This window comes from Sus scrofa, chromosome 11 (assembly GCF_054392235.1).
Source record: "Sus scrofa isolate SSC_HxYL_T2T_F1_AM1 chromosome 11, Sscrofa_HxYL_maternal_Yorkshire_Landrace_v2.0, whole genome shotgun sequence".
In the NCBI taxonomy this organism is placed as follows: domain Eukaryota; kingdom Metazoa; phylum Chordata; class Mammalia; order Artiodactyla; family Suidae; genus Sus; species Sus scrofa.
Genome location: NC_139393.1, coordinates 1,626,730 through 1,653,856, shown reverse-complemented (window position 1 = coordinate 1,653,856; position 27,127 = coordinate 1,626,730). Strand labels below are relative to the sequence as shown.

Sequence of the window (27,127 nt, the reverse complement as noted above, 5' to 3'; positions counted from 1 at the left end):
AGTCAAGTTAAATACGTAATAGACTCAAAAGGGATGAAATCATGTTTCAAGAGAAAAATGGATTTTTACCTTTTCTTTTTTTTTGTCTTTTTGCTATTTCTTTGGGCCGCTCCCGCGGCATACGGAGGTTCCCAGGCTAGGGGTCTAATCGGAGCTGTTGACGCCAGCCTAAGCCAGAGCCACAGCAACGCGGGATCCGAGCCGCGTCTGCAACCTACACCACAGCTCACGGAAACGCTGGATCGTTAACCCACTGAGCAAGGGCAGGGACCGAACCCGCAACCTCATGGTTCCTAGTCAGGTTCGTTAACCACTGCGCCACGACGGGAACTCCTCTTTCATTTTTTTCTTAAAATTAATCAGAAACTAACTTTATATTGCACAAATGCTTCATTATAAATCACTATTCAGGAGTTCCCACTGTGGCCCAACTGGATGGGCGTCTTGGGAGGGCTGGGTTGCAGGTTTGATCCCCGGCCCGGCACAGCAGGCGAAAGATCTGGGCTCGCAGCAGCTGTGGCTTTGGTTACAGCTGCGGCTCAGATCTGAACCCTGGCCCCAGAACTCCACGTGCTTCAGGGTGGCCAAAACAGGGAAAAAAAAAAAAAAAAAAAAAAACAGTCATTTATTTAAAAATGAATAAGCGGAGTTCCTGTCGTGGCTCCGTGGTTCACGAATCCGACTAGGAACCATGAGGTTGTGGGTTCGATCCCTGGCCTTGCTCAGTGGGTTACGGATCCGGTGTTGCCGTGAGCTGTGGTGTGGGTCGCAGACGCGGCTCGGCTCCCACGTTGCTGTGGCTGTGCTGTAGACCATCGGCTGCAGCTCCAATTAGACCCCTAGCCTGGGAACCTCCATACACGATGGGTACGGCCCTAGAAAAGGCAAAAAGACAAAAATAAAAAAATAAAAACTAATAAACATGTCTAATTTTTAAAAATTCCGAGGCCTGTTGTCTTTTTCACAACTCCCAAGAGGCTGGTAGAGAAGGGAAGTAAGAGTGCCACCCGCCTACCTCATAATAATACTGGAAGGCCTGGGACTTGTCCCCCTCGCTGTCGTATAATCCTCCCAGCTTAGACAGCACTCTGGAGTCAGTTGGAACAACACTGATCAGCTGCATCAACCACTCCACTGCTTGACCGGGGTCCTCCATTAACTCGTATCTTGGACACTGAGTTAAGGCAACACGGTTTTCCTTCATTCACTGATCAATAAGCAAACCCAAGACCAACGTGATAACACAAAGATTTCTTGAGCCTACAGAAGCGTGCTCCTTAATGCTGCTGACTCGGCACGTCCTCGGGACTGAGGGCGAGCAGCGCAGTCGTCCTGGAAATAACACGTCTGTGTCCCGTAAGTGCCTTTCGCCCTCCTGCTGTCTTATTCCTACCCACTGAGAACAACTGCCAAAGCTCTAGGGGAATTAACAGTTTGCTGGTGGAGCTCCCACCGTGGCTCAGCGGACACCAGACCAACTAGTGTCCACGAGGATGCAATGCATACAATCCCTGGCCTCGCCCCGTGGGTTAAGGATCTGGCGTTGCCGTGGTGTGGGTCGCAGATGCAGCTCAGATCCTGTGCTGCTGTGGCTGTGGTGGAGGCTGGCAGCTGCAGCTTCAATGCGACCCCTAGCCTGGAAACCTCCACAGGTACAGCCCTAAAAAGCAAAATGAAACAAAACAGTTTGCTGGGGGTGCACCTGTGGCACGTGGAAGTTCCTGGGACAAGGACTGACTCTGAGCCACAGCTGCAACCTTCACCACAGCTGTGGCGACGCCGGATCCTTAACCCACTGCACTTGGCCAGGGATCAAACCCCCACTGCCAAAGACTGTTGGATCCTTAACCCACTGTGCCATGGCAGGTACTTGCCAAAACTAGTTTTTTTATAAAAAAATTTTATCTACTCCTCCAGAAGCACAGCAAAAAATACTTAAAATTATTAATGGTACACATCACAGACTTCTTTCTAAACATATATGGATAAAATGTACGTCAAGATAATGACAACCTAAACACCTTCGCAAGATTTGAACCCTTCCTAATGGTGTCTTCAAAGCTTATTATTTTAAAAATAAGGACAGAAGTTAAAGTGTTTTTCAAATAGTGTCAAAGGCATTACAAATATTAACAGGTTTTTCCACTGTGGTGCAGCAGGTTAAGGATCTGGATTTGCCTCGGCCACAGCTCAGATTCAATCCCTGACCTGGGAACCTCCATATGACACGGGTGCTGCCATTAAAAAAGAAAAAATTCTGCTTTTTCAATCAAGGGAAGGAGTGGGGGGAAGAAGGAACCAAGAGAGCGAAGGCTTTTGGCAGAAACTGACCAGAGAACAATGCTGTGTGTTTCCTCGCTCTCCAGGGCCTGAGCAAACACCACACACTTTCCTAAGGAAGTGTGAGTGAGGTCAGAGGCATTCCTGTGCCGTTTTGGCGGGAAAGGCCTTTGGAGCTTCTACTGACTAATCCTGCGTGTCAGATAAAATAAGATTAACGGTCCAAATCCAATCACTAGTATGAATCAGTAACAAACAGTCTTTTCCGTTTAATTAGCAAGTGGCTGCTTCAAAAATACTCTGCAAGAGGAGTTACCGTCCTGGTGCAGTGGTTAACGAATCCGACTAGGAACCATGGGGTTGCGGGTTCGATCTCTGGCCTCACTCAGTGGGTTAAGGATCCAGCGTTGCTGTGAGCTGTGGTGCAGGTCACAGACGCGGCTCGGATCCCGAGGTGCTGTGGCTGTGGTGTAGGCCGGCGGCTACAGCTCCGATTCGACCCCTAGCCTGGGAACCTCTGTATGCCGAGGGTGCGGCCCTAGAAAAGGCAAAAAGACCAAAAAAAAGACAAAAAAAACTCTGCAAGAGTCCGAGTTAGCACATCCAAGGACCTAATTTATGCTCAATGAACAGCTCGTGTGGACCTGACGTGATACTCAATTGCTTCAATTACTGTCTCTAAATATTAGCAAGAGTTGCAACCTCTAACTGATTCCTCGTAGAATGCAAACGACCTTTTAAGACAGGATCATTCACACAGTATTTTCAGCACACAGTAGCCTGACGGGTTTTGAAATATTCCCTTCATCAAACACCTCACTGGTTAAGCTTATGTGTAAGTGGTGCTGAATCAGCAACTGAATTAATCACTGTCCTGTACAGTTTCCAATGATACATGTTTGCTATCTGGTAAAGGACGTGGGCGCTGTTTCTCAGGATTGCGTGCAGTTTCAGGAAACAGTCCAGGGCTTCATCAAGCCGGTTTAGCTTCTTATAGGTAAGGCCTTGAAAAGAAGAAAAAGAAAGAAAAATAAGCCATAAACACGAGCACTGGTACTAATTTTCTCTAAGTAACAGAATGAATATTTCAATTAAGTAAATATTCTTCCAGAAAAGAAAGATGTGCACAATTTTTTTTAAAAAGAAGGGACAAAGCAGGGGCAGAAATTCCCCTCCTGTTGGGCAGACAGGAAAACATGCCCCAGAGCCTTCAGGACTTTAAAGTGAGGAGGGAGCAGGAATAACACACAAATTAACTGAACAGAGTAAACAGTTCAGAAACGGACTCTTTACAGCATTCAGGCAAGGGGCGTTTAAGGTCAAGGAGGGCTCAGAGACGCTGGCAGTGCCAGGACAGCAACTGCCGCAAGAAACCGCCGACGCCGACTCCTTCCTTGACGTAGTCTTTTTTTCAAACAAATTCAAAAGTTATTTTAAAACGAAATAGAAAAAAATGCTATAAAGGTATGAAAAGAAAGCGGAGGAAAAGGATTTCACAACCATGGGGCCGGGACGGGCTTCGTACAACAAGACGCATATGAAGCTGAAAATTTTCAAAAGTCAAACTTGACTATATAAAAAACAGAAAAAAAATAGACAAATTCTGTTTGACCAAAGAAATGACAAAGCTGAGTGAAGCAGTGGCCGAGGAGAGGCATGAGAGGCACGAAGAGGCTCGGGGGACCCAGGCCGTCGCATACCCTCTCCTGGACCCCTCCCTGTCAACTGCTCATTCCTCCCAACCCGGGTCCCCTGCCCTCCTGGCAGAGATGAAGGACCCGGAGGAGAGACCCAGGGGGCCCCCAGGCCGCAGACCAGACAGGCGCCCCTGGCCAGGGCCAGGGCCAGGGCTCGGAGGTCCCACCCAGGCCCAGCTGCAAATGTCCCAGGCTCGTCACAGGAAAGAGGAGAAACAGAAAAACAAACCGAAAGAGCCGGGAGAGGAAAACTTCAAAAGAAACGTCGCTGACAACCCAAGGGGCGGCCGTGTTACACCGAGACGTGCCTGCAGCAGGAGCTCAGGGCAGGCCCTGCTGGGACCAGAGGACCTCTGACCAGGGGCAGCGCCACAAGGGCTGAGCCTTCAGTTCTGTGATATTCTGTTTATTAACAACAAAATCTGGGGAGTTCCTGGTGTGGCTCAGTGGTAACGAATCCAACTAGGATCCCTGAGGATGAGGGTTCGATCCCTGGCCTTGCTCAGTGGGCTAAGCATCTGGTGTTGCCCTGAGCTGTGGTGCAGGTCGCAGCCGTGCCTTGGATCCTGCGGGGCTGTGGCTGTGGTGGAGGCCGGCAGCTGTAGCTCCGATTCTACCCCTAGCCTGGGAACCTCCATACGCCATGGGTGTGGCCCTAAAAGAAAAAAAAAATCTGAAGTAAAAGCACAAAATGTTGGAGTTCATGTCATGGCTCAGTGGTAACAAACCCAACCAGTACCCATGAGGACATGGGTTCGATCCCTGGCCTCGCTCAGCGGGTTTAGGGTCTGGCGTGGCTGTGGCTGTGGCGCAGGCCTGCAGCTGTAGCTCCAATTCGACCCCTAGCCTGGGAACCTCCACATGCCCCGCGTGTGGCCCTAAAAAGACCAGGAAAAAAAAAAAAAACTAAAATGTGTGAAATAAAAGTGGTAGATACAGAGATATTTATTTTTTCTGTTAGGTTTATGTGTTTGAAATTGTTCACAATTTAAAAGGAAGAAAGTAAGACTATCAGTCTGGCACAAGTGGATTAAAACATCCAGTAAGCGCAGGAACTGAGCCAAACTCACACACTGGCGGAGGCGCCTCGCAGACTTTTTAGAGGGCAATAGGCAACATCCACCCAAATCCCCAATGCGGATGGCTTCTGAATCATTCATTTCACTGAAAACAGTCTACAATCCAAATCTTCCTTTCCATTTTTTTGTTACAAGGAACTCTTTCTCTTAATCAGATGGAGCTCTTTAACAAAAAACCCAAGGCAATTCTGCCTATTCTACTTACCAATATTATAAAGTGCTTCAGTACAAGAAGAATCATTTCTTAGAGCCTCTTTGTAGAATTCAGCTGCTTTCTCATAATCACCATTTGCAAAAACTGTATTCCCTTTATTAGTAAGAGCTGACGGATTGTATCTGTCGGAGTTAACGGCCAAATCTGCATAGCTACTGGCTTGTGCAAATTCATTTTCCTGAATAAAGCACACGATATGTACACATTACTGAAGTTCATCAGAAATCCTTCCCGACTCTGAGATCACAGGCAGGATAAGCACACAGTGCCGTCTTGGTCCGGCTAAGCGCATCCTACAAAAGGCCTTTCAACGTCACTGAGTGTCTTCTGCTGTCCTCCCCACAGTCAAGGTCTGAACAACAAGGCTTCCTGGATGTGGGAGGTTCCATTCCTGTCCCCAGGGACTGCAGGCCTGTGCTCCCACCCCTACGGCAGTGACACAACCAGGCACACTGCGGCCTTTCTGCCCTGTCCAGCTGAGCCCGTGTCTCCTCGGCCCGTGGCCTCCTCTCCGTTACCGCCACAGCTTGACTGGGACAGGCCCCAGCCACGCGTGCTCTCCGTGCCTCATCAGCCGGCCGAGGGGGAGCCCCAGGACGCGTGGATGCCGGCGTGAGGCTGCAGCCCTATCTCTGGAGGGCCTTCCTGGGCAGCAGGTGCAGGGCTGAGATGCGGAAATGCCCACGGCTCCTGCCCGACCTCACTCGCCCCACTCCATCCAGCTCTGACCCGACCCCGGGGCTCCTGCTGATCGTGACCCTGACGGGGGCCTGCGACGGTGCGGCACTGCGCCCCCGCAGAGGAGGCTCCTGCTTCCCAGGGACCTCTCCTCGAAGCCCATGGGCACCTGGGCTGGGGCACCCGCTCTGGGCATGATGAGCAACGCTGCTATGAACGCTCACATCCAGGCACTTATGTGGGCACCGAACTGTGAGGTACAAATTGGTAGCCGAAGTGGGGTGCTGCTGCCATAAAAACTAAGACATGGGGCACTGCCTTTGGGATCAGGCAGCAGGCAAAACTTAGGGAAAGCAGTGAGCGGCTGCTCTGGGGACCGGAGAGGTGACGACTGCACTCACCGTGGGCTCGCACCGTAACTACCTGGAGAGGTGATGCCTGTGGACAAGGCCGTGAGCACCTGGGGGAAGCTCGGGACCCCGCACGGGAGGCCGTGAGCTGCGGGGCTGCGTGCAGGCCTCAGCCAGTGGTCACAGAGCAGCTCCCCCGAGCACTCACGCCGCTCTGTAAGAAGGCAACAAGCCGGGCGCCTGGTGGGCCCTGGCACTGGGGTCTGCTCCTGTGGACCAGGCCACGTGCCACACCCGGGCTGTCCTGCTGGAGCAGGGCTGTGGAGGGGCCGGAGACAGCGGCCGTGGGCTGGGCTCCCCACACGGGGACCACGCGGCCTCAGCCAGCGGGACTCCAGGTAAATCCAGCCCCTGCAGCTGGGCCGTGAGCTCCCTGGTGGTTCTCGGCGCTGTGTTTGGGGGCAGCTTATTACAGAGTAAAAAACAGACACGCCCACGCGTGGACACCAACAACACCCTTCAACTGCGTGACACCCACGGCGCGCAGGACTCGTCACGCTGCCCCGGCACAAACGCTTCCCCAGAGCAGGGACAACACGTCACCAGCCAGAGGCCCGGAGGCTCTGCTCTGCTGAGCGGCTCTGACCGCTGCCTTTGCCTCCACCCACACAGCCACCCAAGTGGGCAAGGTCTGGCCGCTCACTGAACCGTCCCCACAAAACTCCCCGCAGACTTTCTAAGCACATGCAGTGCCGGCGGCCGCGGGGACCTGCTGCACATGCCACTGCTGTCCTGGAGCGGCCGCAGCAGCCAGGCCTTGGCCAGCAGCCCCGGGGAGGCGGCTGCAGGTGTGAAGGCCTAGCCCACCCAGGCGGATGGTCCTCCAGGGTCGGCCCAGGCCTCGTGCGACTCCCTCCCCTGGTCCGGTCCCCACGGCGCTGACCCCACAGCTGCCCCAGTCCCCGCACCGAGAGCCGGCTCTTCCTGCCACCTTCTCCTCTCCAGCTCTTCCTCTCCGTGCCCACCTCCCTTCAAAGACACCGCCACCTCCTCAACCGCATCCCCACTCTCGCCTCACAGCTCCCAGCGCGGTGCTCTGCTCGCACCCGTGGAGACACTGTTTGCTGTCTCCCTTGGCAGGGGATGCACAGCAGAAATCACAGGCTGGGGCGTGCACAGCACAGGCACTGCCCACAGTTCCGGAGGCTGGAGGCCTGGCACCCAAGGCCAGCAGCCCCGGGGTCTGGGGAGGGTGCTTGTCCACACGTGCACACGGCCTCCTTGCTGCGTCCTCTCGGTAGAGGCTCTGGTGTCCCCTTATAAAAACGACACCAATCCCACCGTGCGCCCTGCCCACCTCACCAGGTCCCTGTCTCTAAACACAGTCCTGCTGGTGTCAGGGCGTTGGCGGACGAATCTGGGGAGAAGCATAATCCACGCACAGCACCTGTTATCAAAGCTGTACCTCGGAGTTCCCGTCGTGGCACAGCGGAAAACAAATCCGACTAGGAACCATGAGGTTGCAGGTTCGATCCCTGGCCTCACTCAATGGATTAAGGATCTGGCGTTGCCATGAGCTGTGGTATAGGTCGCAGACGTGGCTCAGATCCTGTGTTGCCGTGGCTGTGGTGTAGTCTGGAAGCTACAGCTCCGATGGGACCCCTAGCCTGGGAACCTCCATATGCCGTGGGTGCGGCCCTAAAAAGACAAAAGACAAAAAAAAAAAAAAAAAAAGCCGCGCCTCCAGAGACAGTCATCAGGTTCCCATCGGAGCGCAGTGTCACACGGCCTCCGGCCACCCTCCGCCTGTGACGCGCTCATGTCCTCAGACCCAGCCCAGCCTCCCCCCTACTGTCCCCCCGCCCCTAGCCTCCCCGGGCCCCAACCGAGAAAGGGCACGGGACCGACGGGCAGCTGGGAGAGCACCACTCACCAGGTAGTACAGGAACGAGAGGTTGGTCGCCGCCGCGCTCTTCACCCGGCTGTCCTTCTTCTCGAACATTTTTAAGGTCTCCGCCGCCTACGAAGGAAACCCCTGCAGGTCACGGCCGTGGAAGAGGGCTGCGCGTAGGCTCAAGTTTGGGGACAAGGGCAGCGCATCTGGATACAAACCAGAGAAGGCGCAGACGGCGGCTAGTCCGGGAAAGGAGGACCCGTGAGCAGCGCCCTCGGCATCAGATGACGACACAGGACGAACGGGGAGCACCGTGGGGGGCCAGGTGAGGGGGGGGCTGTCCCGAAGTCCCCGGAAGACACGTGATCAAACCCACGCTTCCTGCCGTGGGTCCAGGCTCTCCGCCTGGTTACAGACACCAGCCTGCCGAGGGCTGTGCTTCCCCGGACAACAACTGGGAAAGTGACAAGACACTAAAAACATTCCTGGAAGGCACTGAGCGCTCCTGAGACAACACACCTTGAAGGCAAGATCCCAGAAAACGCCGGGCCTCAATCAGCGCAGCGGAAGAAAAGGCTGGCGACCCTTAGGAGGGAGCCTGAGGGCCGCGTGGACCCGAAGAGCCCGCAGAGGCGCGGGCGCAGAGCCGGGCGAGGGGGCCCACGGCTGCGAGGCCTCAGAACGGGGGCAGACGGTCCTGCGGTGTCACCGAGGGACCTGCGGCAGATCCGAGCGGAACGACAATCTGAAGCCACGAGGAAGTCAGGGGACATTTTTGATGCCAGCCGGGCGGAGACGCCCTGCCTGGGCAGGGCCGCAGAGGCGCCCGACGGCTGCACGCGGGACCGAAGGACAAATTCCGGACCCCAGAACCAGAACCCCCACAGCGCAAGGTACTGACGGGGCACGGCCAGGCTGCCTCCGGCTCCGGGGCAGCTGTGTGGGCGCCAGGCTCCACCTGAGCTTCCGCAGAGGCCGCGGCCGCCGCTGCACCCACGGGCGGTCTGAGCCCTGCGCTGGGCGGCGAGTTCGCGACTCCTCAAACTCCACCGCGGCCAAGGGCAGCCACAAGGCAGTGAAGAATCACGCTCTTCAAGGGTCTTCATTACGTGAGAGAAAACCCTTGGACGTATCTAGGCCAGTGGTTTATAATGCCACCAAGTAAATTCTGGAAGAGAACAGCCAAGGGCCATTCGCCCCGTCTCGGGACCCCCTTTCTCACTTTGTTGGAAGCCTCCCCCGTGACACGGGCTCCTGACACTCACCTCAGAAGTGACTCCCTGCAGAGGCCACCCCGCCAACTCTTTACACAACCCCCAGCTCTTACTGCAAAAGCCACTGCTCTGCGGAATCTGACTTCTACAAGCTCCATCTCACACTGAAGAAGACTGGAGCGGTTTTGATCTTTCAGATGGTGTCACGATAAGTGCATGTGCTAATTTCAAGTGTAAGGCTCGGGGGTTCTCTTGGAGTTTAGCAGATTAAGGATCCAGCACTGCCACACCAGTGGATTGCGCTGCTGCTGTGGCACAGGTTTACTTCCTGGCCCAGGAACGTCCACATGCCACAGACATGGCTAAAACTAAAATAATAAAAAATTTTAGGGTGCTTCCGTTGTGGCTCAGTGGATTCAAACCCAACTAGCATCCATGAGGATGTGGGTTCAAGCCCTGGGCTCACTCAGTGGGTTAAGGATCCGACGTTGTCACGAGCTATGGTGCAGGTTGCAGACATGGCTGGTAGCTCGAGTTGCTGTGGCGGAGGCCGGCAGCCGTAGCTCCCATTCAACCCCTAGCCTGGAACTTCCATATGCCGCCAGTGTGGCCCTAAAAAGCAAAAAACAAAAAAAAAAATTAATTAGTTAATTAAATAAAAAGCACGGGAAGAGGACTAATTGCCACATCAGCACACTCCCTGGTTCAAGTAAAGTGTAGAGGCGGGAAAGGCGTTCTCTGTTATTTGCGACATCATAAAGCAGGATACCAAAAGAAAACGAGTAACAGTGACGATTTTTAAAAACCGGAATGCCATCATACTTCACAACATGCCCTTCAAAAACAGCTATTCTGTTATAGTCAAGGAAATGGATCTTAAGATTTTGGTATTTGTGAATTTGGGGCTCATCCATTACGATATTTTAAGACTACATTTAGGAGTTTCCATCCTGGCTCAGCACTAACGAACCTGACTAGGATCCAGGAGGACCCAGGTTCAATCCCTGGCCTCGCTCAGTGGGTTAAGAATCCGGTGCTGCCGTGAGCTGTGGTGTAGGTCACAGACAAGGTTTGGACCCCATGTTGCTGTGGCTGTGGTGTAGGCTGGTGGCTACAGCTCCAATTCAACCTCTAGCCTGGGAACCCCCATATGCCACCGGTGCTGCCCTAAAAAGACAAAAAAAAAGGTTACATTTAACACCAAATCTATTCTCCCTGCAAAAGGCTGCTATGAATCTAAACAATACATAAAAAGCAATGCAACTCAAATTATAACTTACAAACATTTAAAAGAGTATTTAGAACTTAAAACATCCATTTAAAGGCACGGACAGGGGAGTTCCCGTCATGGCTCAGCAGAAATGAACCTGACTAGTATCCGTGAGGACACGGATTTGACCCCCGGCCTTGCTCAGTGGGTTGAGGATCTGGTGCTGCCACGAGCAATGGTGTAGGTCGCAGACATGGCTCAGATCTGATGATGCTGTGGCTTTGGTATAGGCTGGCAGCTATAGCTCTGATTTGACCCCTAACCTGGGAACCTCCATATGCCAAAGGTGAGGCCCTAAAAAGACAATAAAAAAAAAATAAATAAATCAAAAAATAAAACCATGGATAGAATAAAAATACATTTCATATTTTAAGTTTCTAAATATAAATATTCTAAAAAGATTGAATAATTACTCCAATAAAAGGAACATTCTCAGGCATTTTTGATTTTGAAATAGGCTGTTTTCATACTGTACCTTAATGCATTCTTCAATATTTCTATTTTTAAAAGTAAAATAACAGAAATCAATTTATAAATGAACAAGGGGATTAAGACGGCAGACTAGAAGGACTGGAGCTCAACTTCTCTCCTAAAAACAACAAAACTTACAACAAAAAGCTGAGCAATCTTCAACCAAATGGACCAGAAACTTTCAAAAAGATATCCTACTCCGGAAGACAAAGAGGAGGCCACATCAAGAGGCAGGAGGGGTGATTATGTGATATAAGCAACCCCAAGCTCTCTGGGTGGGCAGCCCACAGACTGGAAAGTAACTACCACAGAGACTCACCTACAAGAGTGAGAGTTCTGAGCCCCACATCAAACCCCCTTGTGTGGGGATCTGGCACTGGGAGAAAGAGCCCCAGGAGCATCTGGCATTGAAGGCCAGTGGGGCTTGTGCGCAGGAGATCCGCGGGACTGGGGGAAACGGAGACCCCATTCCTAAAAGGCGCACATGGACTTTCATGTGCACTGGGTCCCAGGGCAGAGCAGAGGCTCCATAGGAATTTGGGTCAAACCTGACTGCAGTTCTTGGAGGACCTCCTGGGAAAATAGGGGTGAATGTGGCTTGATGTGGGAGAAGGACATTGGAAGCAAAGCTCTCAGGAATCTTCAGCAGCAGTGCCTTTCTCTGGAGGTGGCTGTTTGGGAAAAATCTGGCCCCACCCATCAGTGCTGAGAAGCCCCAGGGCAAACAACAGTCCAGGTGGCATCACAGACCCGCCCCTCAGTAAACAGGCCGCCTAAAGACCCCCCAGGCACACAGCCACCTCTAATCTCACCCAGAGACAAAGCCCCACCCTCCAGAGGGAGTAGAATCAGCTCCACCTACCAGTGGGCAGGCATCAGCCCCTCCCATGAGAAAGCCCACAGCAACCCCCATACCAACTTCAGCCACAAGGGGGGCAGACACCAGAAGTAAGAGAGGCTACGACTCTATTATCTGTAAAAAGGTCACCACACCCAAAACCTATAAAAATGAAAAGACGGAGAACTATAACTCAGATGAGGAAGAAAGAAAAAAACCCAGAAAAAAAACTAAACCATGAGGAGATTCTCAGCCTCCAGGAAAAAGACTTTAGACTGTTGATGCTGAAGATGATGCAAGACATTGGAAATAAACTGGAGGCAAAGACGGGTAACTTACAGGAAACACTGACCAAAGAGATACAAGATACAAAACTTAAACAAGAAGAGATGCAAAATACAATAACTGAAATAAAAAACTCACTAGAAGAAGCTAACAGCAGAATACAGGAGGGAGAAGAACGAATAAGCGAGGTGGAGGACAGATTAGTGGAAATTAAGGATGCAGAACAGAAAAGAGAAAAAAGACTGAAAACAAATGAAGAGAGTCTCAGAGAAAACGCTGGGACAACGTTAAACGCACCAACATCCATATTATAGGGGTGCCAGAAGGAGGAGAGAGACAGAAGGGTACAGAAAAAATATTCCAAGAGATAATAGCCGAAAACTTCCCTCACATGGGGAAGGAACCATTCACTACAATCCAGGAAGCACAACGAGGGATTAAAATAAACCACCATATAAAATAAACCCAAGGAGGAATACACTGAGACACATATTAATCAAACTGACCAAAAGTAAAGACAGAGAAAATCTTGAAAGCAGCTAGGGAAAAGAAACAAATAACATACAAGGGAATCCTGATAAGGTTATCGGCAGATTTATCAGCAGAAACTCTGCAGGCCAGAAGGGAGTGGCATGATATACTTAACGTGATGAAAGGAAAAAACCTCCAACCAAGATTACTCTACCCAGCAAGGCTCTCATTCAGACTTGAAGGAGAAATCAAAACCTTCACAGATAAGCAAAAGCTGAGAGAATTCTGCAACACTAAACCAGCCCTACAACAAATACTAAATGAACTTCTCTAGGCAGAAAAGAAAAGGCTGCAACCAGAAACAAAAATTCCACAAATGACAAGGCTCACCAGTCAAGGAATATATACAGTAAAGACAGGAAATCATCCATGCACAATTGTGCCACCACATCAGAAATCATGAGAAGAGGAGGGAACAAATGCAGGACACTGGAGATGAACTTGCAATTAAGACAACAACAACTTAAACAATCTCATATACATATAGACTCTTACATCAAAACTTCAGAATAACTGCAAACCAAAAATACAATTGATACACAAACAAGGAATCTCTGAAGAAGAAATATATCTCATAGTCAATAAGTGCCTAATCCACCATGAAGGGGGTCATTTGACATCATTCTTAGAATGCTTAAGTCTTCTTAGATCTGATTCTGATTTCCTCTCCATCAAAGAATTTATGATAATTATAATTAAATAATGCAACTATACAATTAAATGATATAGTTTACAACTGTATTATTAATAACCATTTCTCTTCATGGTACAATGTAAAGTCTATAATGTCTTGTTTATCACCTCACCTAGAATGGTGTAATGCCTATATTGAAGAATCAATAAGACGTAACAAATTGTGAGAAAAAAAAAAAAGAGGAAGAGACAATAGCCAAAAACTTCCCTCACATGGGAAAGGAATCACTCACTCAAATCCAGGAAGCAGGAAGCACAAATAACAAGGCGCACCAGCAAAGGGGTGTGTGTGTGTGTGTGTGTGTGTGTGTGTGTGTGTGTGTGTGTGTGTGTGTGTATAAAAGATACGAAATCATCCACACAGAATCATGCCACCAAAATCAGAAATCATGAGAAGAGGGAACAAATGCAGGACACTGGAGATGCACTTGCAATTAAGAGAACAACGACTTAAAACAACCTTGTATATATACATACACTCTTATATCAAAACTTTAGAAAACTGCAAACCAAAAATCTACAATGGATACACAAACAAATAAGAAAAATCAACTCAAATACAACTCTAAAGATAGTCATCAAACCACAAGAGGAGAGAACAAGAGAAGAAGAAAAAAGAGCAACAAAACCAAATCCAAAGCAATTAATAAAATGGCAATAAGAACATGCATATCAATAATTACCTTAAATGTCAATGGACTAAACACCCCAACCAAAAGACACTGACTGGCTGAATGGATACAAAAACAAGACCCATATATATGCTGTCTCCAAGAGACCCACTTCACTTCTAGGGACACATACAAATTGAAAGTGAGAGGACAGGAGAAAATATTCCATGCAAACGGGAATCAAAGGAAAGCTGTAGTAGCAATACTCATAATAGACAAAATAGACTTTATTTTTATTTATTTATTTTGTCTTTCTGCCTTTTCTAGGGCCACTCCTGCGGCATATGGAGGTTCCCAGTTCAGGGGTAGAATCAGAGTTGTAGCTGCCAGTCTACACCACAGCACAGCAACGTGAGATCCAAGCCATGTCTGCAACCTATACCACAGCTCACAGCAATGCTGGATCCTTAACCCACTGAGCAAGGCCAGGGATCAAACCTGCAACACTATGGTTCCTAGTCAGATTCACTAACCACTGCACCACGAGGGGAACTCTGACAAAACAGACGTTAAAATGAAAAATATTTTAAGGGACAAGGAAGGTCACAACTTAATGATCAAAGGATCAATCCAAGAAGAAGATATAACAATTTTAAATATCTACGTACCCAACACAGGTTCACCACAATATATAAGCCAACTGCTAACAACCTTAAAAGGACAAATCGACAATAACACAATCATAGTGGGGGACATTAACGCCCCACTTACAGCAATGGACAGACCATCCAGACAGAAAATCAATAACGAAACACAGGCCCTGAATAAAGCATGAGACCAGATGGACCTAACATATTTATAGGACATTCCATCCAAAGCAACAGAATACACATTCTTCTCAAGTGCACATAGAACATTCTCTAAGACTGATCACATCCTGGGATACAAATCAAACCTTGGTAACATTAAGAAAACTGAAATCATATCAAGCATCTCTTCTGACCATAACACTATACGACTGGAAATCAACAACAAGAAAAAAACTGCAAAAAAACAAACACATGGAGACTAAACAACATGCTACTAAACAACCAGTGGATCACTGGAGAAATCAAAGAGGAAATTTAAAAAATACCTAAAAGCAAATGATAACAAAGATATGACACTCCAAAACCTATGGGATGGAGCAAAAGCCGTTCTAAGAGGAAAGTTGATAGCAATACAAACCCACCTCAGGAAACAAGAAAAAGCTCAAATAAACAAGCTAACTTTACATCTAAAGCAGCTAGAGAGAGAAGAATAGACAAGACCTAAAGTTAGTAAAAGGAAAGAAATCATAAAGATCAGAGCAGAAATCAATGAAATAGAAACAAAGAAAACCATAGAAAAGATCAATGAAACGAAGAGCTGGTTCTTTGAAAAGATCAACAAAATTGATAAACCCCTAGCCAGACTTATCAAGCAAAAAAGAGAGAGGACTCAAATCAATAAAATTAGAAATGAAAAAGGAGAAGTAACAACGGACACCACAAAAATACAAAGGATCATAAGAGACTACTATATGCAACTATATGCCAATAAAATGGAAAACCCAGAAGAAATGGACAAATTCTTAGAAAAGTACAATCTTCCAAGACTGAACCAAGATGAAATAGAAAAGATGAATGGACCCATCACAAGTACTGAAATTGAAATTATGATTAAAAAAATTCCAACAAAACAAAAGTTCAGGACCAGATGGCTTCACAGGCAAATTCTATCAAACATTTAGAGAAGAGCTAACACCTATCCTTCTGAAACTATTCCAAAGAATTGCAGAGGAAGGGACACTCCCAAACTCATTCTATGAGGCCACCATCACCCTGATACCAAAACCAGACAAAAACACCACAAAAAAAGAAAACCAGAGGCCAATTTCACTGATGAACATAGATGCAAAGATCTTCAACCAAATCCTAGCAAACCGAATCCAATAATACATTAAAAGGATTGTACATCATGATCAAGTGGGATTTATCCCAGGGATGCAAAGGTTCTTCAATATCCACAAATCCATCAGTGTGATACACCACATTAACAAACTGAAGAATAAAAACCATATGATCCTCTCAAGAGATGCAGAAAAAGCCTTTGACAAAATCCAACACCCATTTCTGATAAAAACCCTTCAGAAAGTGGGCATAGAGGGAACCTACCTCAACATAATAAAGGCCATATATGACAAACCTACAGCTAACATCATTCTCAATGGTGAAAAGCTGAAGGAATTCCCACTGAGATCAGGAACAAGACAAGGATGCCCACTCTCGCCACTACTCTTCAACATAGTTCTAGAAGTCCTAGCTACAGCAGTCAGAGAAGTAAAAGAAATAAAAGGAACCCAAATTGGAAAGGAAGACGTAAAACTATCCCTATTTGCAGATGACATGATACTATACCTAGAGAATCCTAAAGACTCTACCAGAAAACTGTTAGAGCTCATCCACGAATTTGGCAAAGTAGCAGGATACAAAATCAATACACAGAAATTGACAGCATTTCTATACACTAACAATGAAAGATCAGAAAGAGTAATTAGGGAAGCAATCCTGTTTACCATCACATCCAAAAGAATAAAATACCTAGGAGTAAACCTACCTAAAGAGACAAAAGACCTGAACTCTGAAAACCATAAGACACTGATGAAAGAAATCAAAGACAACACAAATAGATGGAATGACATCTCATGCTCGTGGACTGGAAGAGTCAATATTATCAAAATGACTATACTACCTAAGGCAATCTACAGATTCAATGCAATACCCTATCCAATGACCAAGGACATTTTTCACAGAACTCGAACAAAATATTTTAAAGTTTGTTTGGAAGCACAAAAGACCCAGAATCGCCAAAGACATCCCAAAAAAGAAAAATGGAGCTGGAGGAATCAGGCTCCCGGACTTCAGACTATACTACAAAGCAACAGTCATCAAAACTGAATGATACTGGCACAAAGACAGAAATATACATCAGTGGAATAGGACAGAATGCCCAGAATTAAACCCACGCACCTACAGCCAACTCATCTATGACAAAGGAAGCAAGAATATACAATGGAAAAAAGACAGCCTGTTCAATAAGTGGTGCTGGGAAAACTGGACAGCCACATGGAAAAGAATGAAATTAGAACACTCCCTAACACCATACACAAAAACAAACTCCAAATGGATGAAAGACCTAGGTATAAGACCAGACACTATAAAACTCTTACAGGAAAACATAGGCCAAACACTCTCTGACATAAACAACAGCAACATCATCTCAGATCCACCTCTTAGAGTAATGACAGTAAAAACAAAAATAAACAAAAGGGACCTAATCAAACTTAAAAGTTTCTGCACAGCAGAAAGACAACTCACAGAATAGGAGAAAATATTTGCAAGTGAATCAACTGACAAGGGACTAATCTCCAAAATTTACAAACACCTCCTACCGCTCAATACAAAAAAAACAAACAACCCCATCAAAAGATGGTCAGAAGATCTAAACAGACAGTTCTCCAAAGAAGACATACAGATGGCCAAAAAACACATGAAAAGATGTTCAGCATCGCTCATTATCAGAGAGATGCAAATCAAAACCACGATGAGGTACCACCTTACACCAGCCAGAATGGCCATCATCCAAAAGTCTACAATCATTAAGTGCTGGAGAGGGTGTGGAGAAAAAGGAACCCTAGTACACTGTTGGCATTGTAAATTGGTGCAACCACTGTGGAAAACAGCATGGAGATTACTCGGAAAACTAAACATAGAACTACCATTTGATCCAGCAACCCCACTCCTGTGCATCTACCCAGAGAAAACCATGACTCGCAAAGACACATGTACTCCAACGTTCATTGCAGCACTATTTTCAATAGCCAAGACATGGAAACAACTTAAATATCCATCGATAGAGGAGTGGATCAAGAAGATGTGGTACCTATACACAATGGAATATTACTCAGCCATTAAGAAGAACAAAATAATGGCATTTTTAGCAACATGGATGGACCTAGAAATTATCGTGCTAAGTGAAGTCAATCAGACAATGAGACACCCACATCAAATGCTTTCACTGACATGTGGAATCTGAAAAAAGGACAGAATGAACTTATTTGCAGAACAGATAACATATAAATACAGACTTTTAAATAACTTATGGTTTCCAAAGGTGACAGTTTGGGGGGTGGGGAGATGCGCTGGGGGTGTGGGATGGAAATCCTATAAAACTGGATTGTGATGATCATTGTACCACTACAAATGTAATAAATTCATTGAGTAATAAAAATAAATAAATAGATATTGGAAAAAAAAAAGTTACAAAAAAACTTCAAAATAATTTATAAATGAAACTGATTTATTTTAATACAATTTAGTTGTAAATGGCAAAAAAAAAAAAATCATGAAAATAAACACTGTTAGTTTGGTTTTTGTTTTCCCCCCAAAAGAATTAGGAAAATAGATCCGTGTCCATTTCCCTTTTCTTTCCGGGCTGGCACCAGCTGCTCCTGGCTGTGCTCTCCTCTGAGCATGTCCACCTGCTACCACTGGCCTTCACCCCTGCACCTGTGGCTTTCCGGGAGCTCTTTCTCTGCTACCAAGGCGACTACCAAACAACACTATCACCACAAATAAACATACTGAGATTTCAATTTCAGTATTTTTTCTGAAAAAAGTATTTAGACTTAACTAGAGAACTATTTCCTTACAAAAGACACTTTTTCTCTTTTGCCTTGAGTCATAGTCCATCAATGATCAGTATGAGTTACATGAACCCAATCCTTTTTAAGCTAATAGCGTTCCTTTGAAACTAAGATTGTACTAAACCCACCTCATCAGAGTTACAATATACAACAAAAGAAATGCAGAGGAAAAGCAGCAATGCTGAAAAGAAAGCAGAAAATACAAACGTAACACATCAGTAAACGAACTGATACTAAAATCTTATATATGCAAATGGAACAAAAATATTTTGAGGAGTTCCCGTCGTGGCGCAGTGGTTAACGAATCTGACTAGGAACCATGAGGTTGCGGGTTCGGTCCCTGCCCTTGCTCAGTGGGTTAACGATCCGGCGTTGCCGTGAGCTGTGGTGTAGGTTGCAGACGTGGCTCAGATCCAGCGTTGCTGTGGCTCTGGCGTAGGCTGGTGGCTACGGCTCCGATTAGACCCCTAGCCTGGGAATCTCCATATGCCGTGGGAGCGGCTTAAGAAATAGCAAAAAAAAAAAAAAGACAAAAAAAATATATATATATATTTTGAATAGGAAGAGCTACTATGAAAGCAGCAAACTATGATTTGTGTTAAATGAATTGTAATATGAAAAAATTAGCAGGTTTATTCCCTAGGGAACACAGTTTTAAAACATGAACTCTGGTAATATACTGTCAAATTTTTCTTAAAAAAGCCATTTAAAAACAAAGTATCAAGAGAAAAGTGGCAAACACGGTTTTCTCTGTTGTCATCTATCAGCACGTCTCCAAACACAAAAAATTGCTTTTCTGTCCACAGATGACTCCAACAAGACACCAAAGACCAATCTGTCTCTCTTCACATCCACTTTTCAGTGGAACAGCACCAGACTTCTATCCGTGGCATTTTTAATGACGGAACAGATGTAAGGACAGCTGAGAAGTCCCTTCAGGCTCTGCGGTGCTGGCAAGTCACCAGGCGCGCGGAGCTGTGCAGAGCAGGGCAGGAGGCCGCCAGGCACCCGAGCTGCTTTCAGCTGCTCTCTCGATCATGCCACAGGTGCCTGCCCCCTCCCTCGAAAGGCTTGGTCACTGCCTTGTCCCCCAGAAAGGGAAGGGGAAGAAACGGGAAAGCCGACTTGGGATGGTGTCGGAAAGCCACCCAGGCTTCCTCTGGCCCTTGCTCCCAGGAGCTGGGTACCCAGAGGGCGCAGGTTTTACAAACTGGGTGTCAAGGGTCACTCTCCTTGCTCCCCTCTGGGGTCCCCGCCCCCTCCCCAAAGCTCTTCTCTTCTGATGGGCCTGCCCCTGGAGACAGCCTGCTGACAGCCAGCACCGCCCCGCCTCCTAGCCGGCCCTGATGCCCCACACAGGTCCCAGGGGTTCGGAAGCTGCAGCAGTGGGCCCAATACAACCCCAACGAGTCCACCCAACACAGAAGCCGGTGCCAGGAGAGCTGCGGGGGGGACATGAGGCCGCTGTTCAGGCTCCCGGCCTCCCCGTCACCTGGGTACGAGCTCTGACCCTAAAAGCCTTCAGCTTCAGGGACGCGTCTGAAAGCCTTTGGGGCAGCTGCCTCTGCCCTAGAATATGGTTTAGTAATTTAGCAAAACCATGTTTTACACAGCAAGGATTTGCGTCGTAAGAAAGAGGCCAAAGAGGTCAAAATTAAAACACTATCTTAAAGAAAATTATGTTAGGATACAGATAAAACTATTACTCAGCTTCAGAACAATCACAGATAACATTATTCCAGAAAGGAGTTTCACAAGAGTACTGCTTTGACCAACTGACATACGACCTTCCACCTAAACATTTTTTCACGTACCTGGTGGAAGTCCTTTTGCTTCAAATATGTGACTGCTTTGTTTATTTCCAAGTCGTTCGCCAGCTCTACATACGGAGAGGCTTTCACAACTTCGACACACCTGTCATGTCAAGTGAAAAAGAGGTTCTTTTATTTTGTTCTAGTGCATTAGGTTGTTTGTCTTTCCAGGGCGGCACCCTCGGCATATGGAGTTCCCAGGCTAGAGGTTAAATCGAGCTACGGCTGCCAGCTACACCACAGCCACAGCAATGCCAGATCTGAGCCGCGTCTGCGACCTACACCACAGCTCAGGGCAATGCCAGATCTTAACCCACGGAGCAAGGCCAGGAATGGAACCTGCACACTCATGGATGCTAGTCAGGTTCGTTTCTGGTGAACCACGAGGGGAATGCCTACATTCTCGTTTTTAATTAACTAATAAAACAACTTCAATTTGTAACAGCTACAAGTGTTTATATTTTTCATCTTCAATGCTCTGATGGTGAGAAAAATTCTATAGAACATATTTAATTTGATATATCTAATTTATTTAATTTTTTTGCATCCAAGCCTGGACCTGTTCCCCAAGGCACACAAAACATTTACTGTTGACCATCCATCAGGCAGGGCGCCAGTGCCCTCCTGAGCCTGATCACATGTAGTCCGCACACAGCGGGAAAGACAGGCGTCACTGCTGCCATACGTCTGAGATGATGCTCATGGAAACTCCGAGTGAGACGTGAGCCCAATTTCTGTTGCTACCGAAAGCCACTGCACCAAGACGGAGGGTCTCTAACTGAGAATCATGACCTTGGCGCCAAGAGAGACCCCACCGAAGGGGCCTGTGCGGCTGCCGCCTCGGGCTGTGGTCACCACCAAAGTGTATTTCTCATCTGCTCTGGAACATACATCAAAGCCTTGGGCTTGACCAATAACTGGAACATACTGAAGCGGAAGAGCTTTCTTCAAGCAGAGCATTTTCTAACCCAACGGAGCCAAGAGCCCTCCTGCCTGCCGTGGGCAGAGGGCACCCGAACCAGCCCGATGCGGCAGCCGCGCCCCAGCAACGCGGCCCGCGGGGCTTCCAGGGAGCGGCGGGCGACGCGCTCAGCGAATGTGGACTGGAGGTCTCCTGGGGGGCCTGTGTCTGGGCCGGGGCTGCAGGAGACCTGAGTCCGCCGAGAGAAGCCCAGGAGAGGCGCGAGAAGCCAGGGTGCAGACGCTCAACCGGGCTGGGAAAGGCACGCCAGCTCCGAATCAGGGGCTGGAGGCGGCAGAGGGAGCCCGGAGGAGGGCAGAGCGCGCCCCAGGATCGGGGGGACCAGAAAGCCGCACGCTCTGGGGACGCTCCCGCGTTCCCCGCGTGCCCTCGACAGCGAGCGGCTCAGAGAGGAAGCGGGACGCTCTCCGCCACCCTTTCTCCGATGGGGCTCTGGGAAGGAACTGAGCCCCTAGAAATGTACTGGGGTGGCTTTTTCTCACTTTCCTAAGGATGGTACGCAGCCCCCGCCAGGCTAGAAGCTCGGGATGCCTGAAGCTTCGGGCTAATGATCTCGAAGAATCTACAGAAGGGCTGCCACCCCCCTCACCCCCCCACCCCCCGACCCTGGAGAACAGGCTTCTCTCCGCGGAGACCAGCCTCCCTCCCTCCCCCCGCTTTTATTCCAACGAATCCTTCAAGCCTCAGCCCAATGAGGCCAAACTACATTAGCATTTAGCAACTGGGACTAGGAAATCTCACAGCACACAATGAACACAGTTACCTTAGTGTAACACAGCATCTGTAACGTTCGGTTACTCAGTCTAATAAACAACCCCCAATAAAGAAGTTCAGAGAGAAAGGGGAGTTCCCACTGCGGCAGTGGGTTCAGAATGCAACTGCAGGCGTTCCCGCAGGGGCACAATGGGATCAGTGACACCTCTGGAGCACTGGGATGCAAGTTCTACCCCCTCCCTGGCAGAGTGGGTTAAGGATCCGGTGCTGCAGCAGCTGATCCCTGGCCCAGGAACTCCATATGCCACAGAGCGGCCAAAAAAAGAAAAAAAAGAGAGGGAGAGAATCTGACCGTGCGCCTCAGGTTGCTCCTCAGGTTAGATGCCCGGCCTAGAGCGGTGGATTAAAGGATCCAGCATTGCCACAGCTATGTGTGGCATCGGTCACACAGGCTTGGATTCAATCCCTGGCCCCGGAACTTCCACATGCCATGGGTGTGGCCATTTAAAAATGAAAGAGAGCAGTTCCCTCTGTGGCTCAGTGGTTAACAAATCCGACTAGGAACCATGAGGTTGCGGGTTCGATCCCTGGCCTTGCTCAGTGGGTTAAGGATCCGGTGTTGCTGTGAGCTGTGGTGTAGCTCACAGACGTGGCTCAGATCCTGCGTTGCTGTGGCTGTGGCGCAGGCTGGAGGCTACAGCTCTGATTAGACCCCTAGCCTGCGAACCTCCACCTGCCACGGGTGCGGCCCTAAAAAGACAAAAGACAAAAAAAAGGCGGGGGGGAGATTAAAAGGAGAATATGGCAGGAGTTCCCTTGTGGCACAGCAGGTTAAGGATCCAGCATTGTCATTGCAGTGGTTGGGTTGATGCCTTAGCCCAGAAATCGCCGCATATTGCAGATGTATCCAAAAAAAAAAAAAAAAAAAATCAACGTACTATATGGGACAAACAGGAAAAAAGGAGCTAAGAGATAGGAACCTAGATGAAGAGGAAGTCCTTTCACTATAAAGTGCATAAAGTGTGTGATTAGACCACATAACCTAATTAAAGACAGATTGCAGAGTGGACACAAAGGGAAAATCAACTCTGAATTGCTTGCAAGAGACACACCTTAAAGTAAAGTGAAGGCAGGTACACACCGCTCACCAAAAGAAAGGAGACAGAGCAAACTTTAAGGCCACAGACATGACTAGGAGAAATGAAGGATATTTCCTAACGATAAACAGCTTAATCCTGGAGTTTCCATTGTGGCTCAGTGGGTTAAGAAGCTGACATACATCCTTAAGGATGCAGGCTGATTTGTGGCCTTGCTCAGAAGGTTCAGGATGCAGCATTGCCGCCAGCTGTGACGTAGGTGGTGGATGCAGCTTGGATCTGGCATCGCTGTAACTGTGCCATAGGACTGCAGTCTGATTCAACCCCTAGCTCAGGAACTAACCTGTGCCACAGGTGTGGCCCTAGAAAAAAAAAAAAAGCTTCAGGAGTTCCCGTCGTGGCGCAGTGGTTAACGAATCCGACTAGGAACCATGAGATTGCGGCTTTGATCCCTGGCCTTGCTCAGTGGGTGAAGGATCCGGCGTTGCTGTGAGCTGTGGTGTAGGTCGCAGACGTGGCTTGGATCCTACGTTGCTGTGGCTCTGGTGTAGGCTGGCAGCTACAGCTCCGATTGGACCCCTAGCCTGGGAACCTCCATATGCCGCGGGAATGGCCCAAGAAATGGCAAAAAGACCAAAAAAAAAAGCTTCATCCACAAAGGATATATCCCAATTTTAAATCTTTACGGATCCAATAACCTAGCTTAAAAATAACATAGAACAAAAGTTAATAAATCTAAAAGAAAAAAAACGCAGAAATCCAAAACCATAGTAAAAAAATTTAACGCATCTTTCTAAGTAGCTAAAAGAATAAGCAAACAAAAATCAATAAGATGATATAAACAAAACAATATGGAATCTGTCCTAATGTATACAGGGTATTACCACTAACAGTAACAGATGTGTTCCTTTCAAGTGCATTTGGACTATGTATCAAGCCTCAACAAATTTCAAGGGGTTGAAATCATTCAGTGCATATCCCCTGACCACAGTGAAATTAAACTAAATAACCAAAAAAAAGATGGAGTTTCCACTGCAGCTCAGTGGTAAGGAACCCAACCAATATCCACGAGGATGTGGCTTCAGTCCCTGGCCTCGCTCAGTGGGGTAAGGATCTGGCATTGCCATGAACTGCGGTGCAGGCTGGCAGCTGTAGCTCCAATTTGACCTCTAGCCCAGGAACTTCCATTTGCCTCAAGTGTGACCCTAAAAAAAAGAAAAGGAGTTCTCTTGTACCTCAGCAGGTTAAGGATGCAGTATTATCACTGTACTGGCTTGGGTTGCTGATATGATGTGGGTTTAATCTCTGGCTCAGGAACTTCCACAAGCTGTCAGCACAGCCAAAAAAATTAAATTAAAAAAAAAAAAAAAAAGAAGAAGAGGAGTTCCCATCATGGCTCAGTGGTTAATGAACCAGTGCTTAGCATCCATGAGGACTCGGGTTCAATCCCCGGCCTCGCTCAGTGGGTTAAGGATCCTGTGTTGCTGTGGCTGTGGTGTAGGCCAGTGGCTTAAGCACCGATTGGACCCCTAGCCTGGGAACCTCCATATGGCACGGATATGATCCTAAAAGGACAAAAAGACAAAAAAAAAAAAAAGAAGAAGAAAAAATAACCAATACCAGAAATGAAAGACAAGAAGGTCCCGTCATGGCTCAGTGGTTAACGAATCCGGCTAGGAACCATGAGGTTACAGGTTCGATCCCTGGCCTTGCTCAGGGGGTTAAGGATCCGGCATTGCCATGAGCTGTGGTGTAGGCGCAGACACAGCTCGGATCCCACATTGCTGTGGCTGTGGTGTAGGCCGGCGGCTACAGCTCCTATTCCACCCCTAGCCTGGGAACCTCTATATGCCGCAGGATTGGTCCAAGAAATGGCAAAAAGACAAAAAAAAAAAAGAAATGAAAGACAAGATGTTATTAGATTTGACAGACATTTAGATGACAATAAGAACATGACTACATCATGTCAACAAACATGACAATGTTTTATTTACAACTTTATACGAATAAATTTGACAATTTAGAAAGCTGAGCTGCAAGAGGTATTACTCAGGATAGAAAGTTTAGCAGTACTGACGAATTTAAGGTAGAAAAAGGAGATAATGAGAAAAGATAAAGCAAAAAGGCAGAGGGCACAGGGTGGGATTCACAAGATGAAAGCAGTCACGCACCCACATGCCAAGTGCAACACATCTGCCTTAGCGCTTAATGTACAAAATGACATAAACAAGAAGAAAAATATATGAGAACTTTTAGAGTTGCTTATCTTACCACCTAATATTGGTAATCTTACCATGTAATGCTATTTGCTTGATAAGCAGAAATCAATATTCCTAATTACTTGTTCACTTCCCTAACTAACAAAACTTTAATAAATCAATAAAAGGTATACATCAGAAAACACCAAGTTCAAGCAGTTAATACTGAATTTCTCTTACCAATCATAACCCACAGCAAACGACGTCTCAATTACAGGAGCGATGAGTTTTGCAGCAGTCATGATGTATTTTTCCGCCATGGCTTTCCTGGATCAAACAGCCCAAAAGTTTTCTTTAGAAATACAGCATAAAAAGAGTTTGGACTGACTTCTTAAAATGTAAGTGAAGGAGTTCCTGTCGTGGCTCAGCGGTTAGTGAACCCGACTAGCATCCATGAGGATGCGGGTCCGACCCCTGGCCTTGATCAGTGGGCCAAGGAGCTGGCGTTGCTGTGGCTGTGGTGCAGGCCGGCGGCTACAGCTGTGATTCGACCCCTAGTCTGGGAACCTCCATATGCTGCGGGTGTGGCCCTAAAAAGACAAAAAGACCAAAAAAAAACAAACAAACAAAAAAAAAAAACAAAAAAACAACGTCTATGGACTGCTCTGCTGGCAGATCCCCGAGAGCCACAGGTTCTGAAGCTGCGTTACCTGTGCTGTCCAAGGAAAGGAAGAAGCTGTGGTGAATAAACCTGAACGACTACGGTCTCTAGAGATTTGCCTCCCCTTCACCTTCACAGAGGCGGAGTCACAGAGCAGGTCCTGTGCTCTCCGGCGACTGGCTCCTTTCACCCACCACCACGCCTTCAGGACTCACGTGTACTTAGGCCATGTATTTCATTCCTTTTATGGCGAAAGAATATGCCACTGTGTGGTGAGATCACGTGTGCAGATTTTTTTGGCTGTGACACATCTGGAAGTCCCCACGCCAGGGATCAAACTCTTGCCACAGCAGTGACCTGAGCCACGGCACTGACTCCACCAGACCCTTAACCCACTAGGCCACCAGGGAACTCCTTAAACCGTATTTTTGTTTATCCATTCATCAGTTGTGGATATTTGGCTTGTTTCCACTTTAAGGACAGAAATAATGCTGCCATGAACATTCATGTCTAAGTTATCGTGTAGATCATTCTCTAATTTCTCAGGGGATTTATCTAGGAGAGAAACTGCTGGGTCTTATGTTAAGCCTCTGAGAAATGTCCAGACTGCTTTCCAAAGTGGCCGCGCCATTTCACACTCCCAGCAGCCACATATGAGATTCCCACTTGTCCACACCCAAGCCAACGCTCCTTCTTATGTGCTTTGACTCCGTCACACCAGCAGGTGTGACGTGCCATCTCACTGCAGTTTTGAGTGCACCTCCTGAAGCTAAGCATCTTTTCCTGCACATCCTGGCTGCTTGAACTTCCACTGCAAACAAAAGTCTATTTAT

The 27,127-nt window shown here is 47.7% G+C and overlaps 1 protein-coding gene across 10 annotated transcripts in view; it reads right to left on the bottom strand.

Moving 5' to 3' along the window:
- Window positions 1-27,127, bottom strand: part of IFT88 (intraflagellar transport 88) — an 80,453-nt gene that overhangs the window by 19,932 nt on the left and 33,394 nt on the right. For 9 of the 10 annotated variants that reach the window (XR_014818897.1, XR_014818901.1, XR_014818899.1 and 6 more), the window contains exons 14-19: window positions 25,874-25,960; window positions 20,646-20,745; window positions 8,232-8,318; window positions 5,262-5,448; window positions 3,176-3,284; window positions 1,016-1,166 (exon numbers count right to left, since the gene is read on the bottom strand). Coding sequence is in view for 5 of the 10 variants with exons in the window: in XM_084981220.1 (XP_084837346.1) it covers window positions 1,016-1,166; window positions 3,176-3,284; window positions 5,262-5,448; window positions 8,232-8,318; window positions 20,646-20,745; window positions 25,874-25,960 (721 nt within the window). In the remaining 5 variants the exon portion in view is untranslated. Of the gene's footprint in view, window positions 1-1,015; window positions 1,167-3,175; window positions 3,285-5,261; window positions 5,449-8,231; window positions 8,319-18,464; window positions 19,013-20,645; window positions 20,746-25,873; window positions 25,961-27,127 lie in introns of those variants that run through there. The other variant, XM_084981223.1, reaches the window with a different exon arrangement.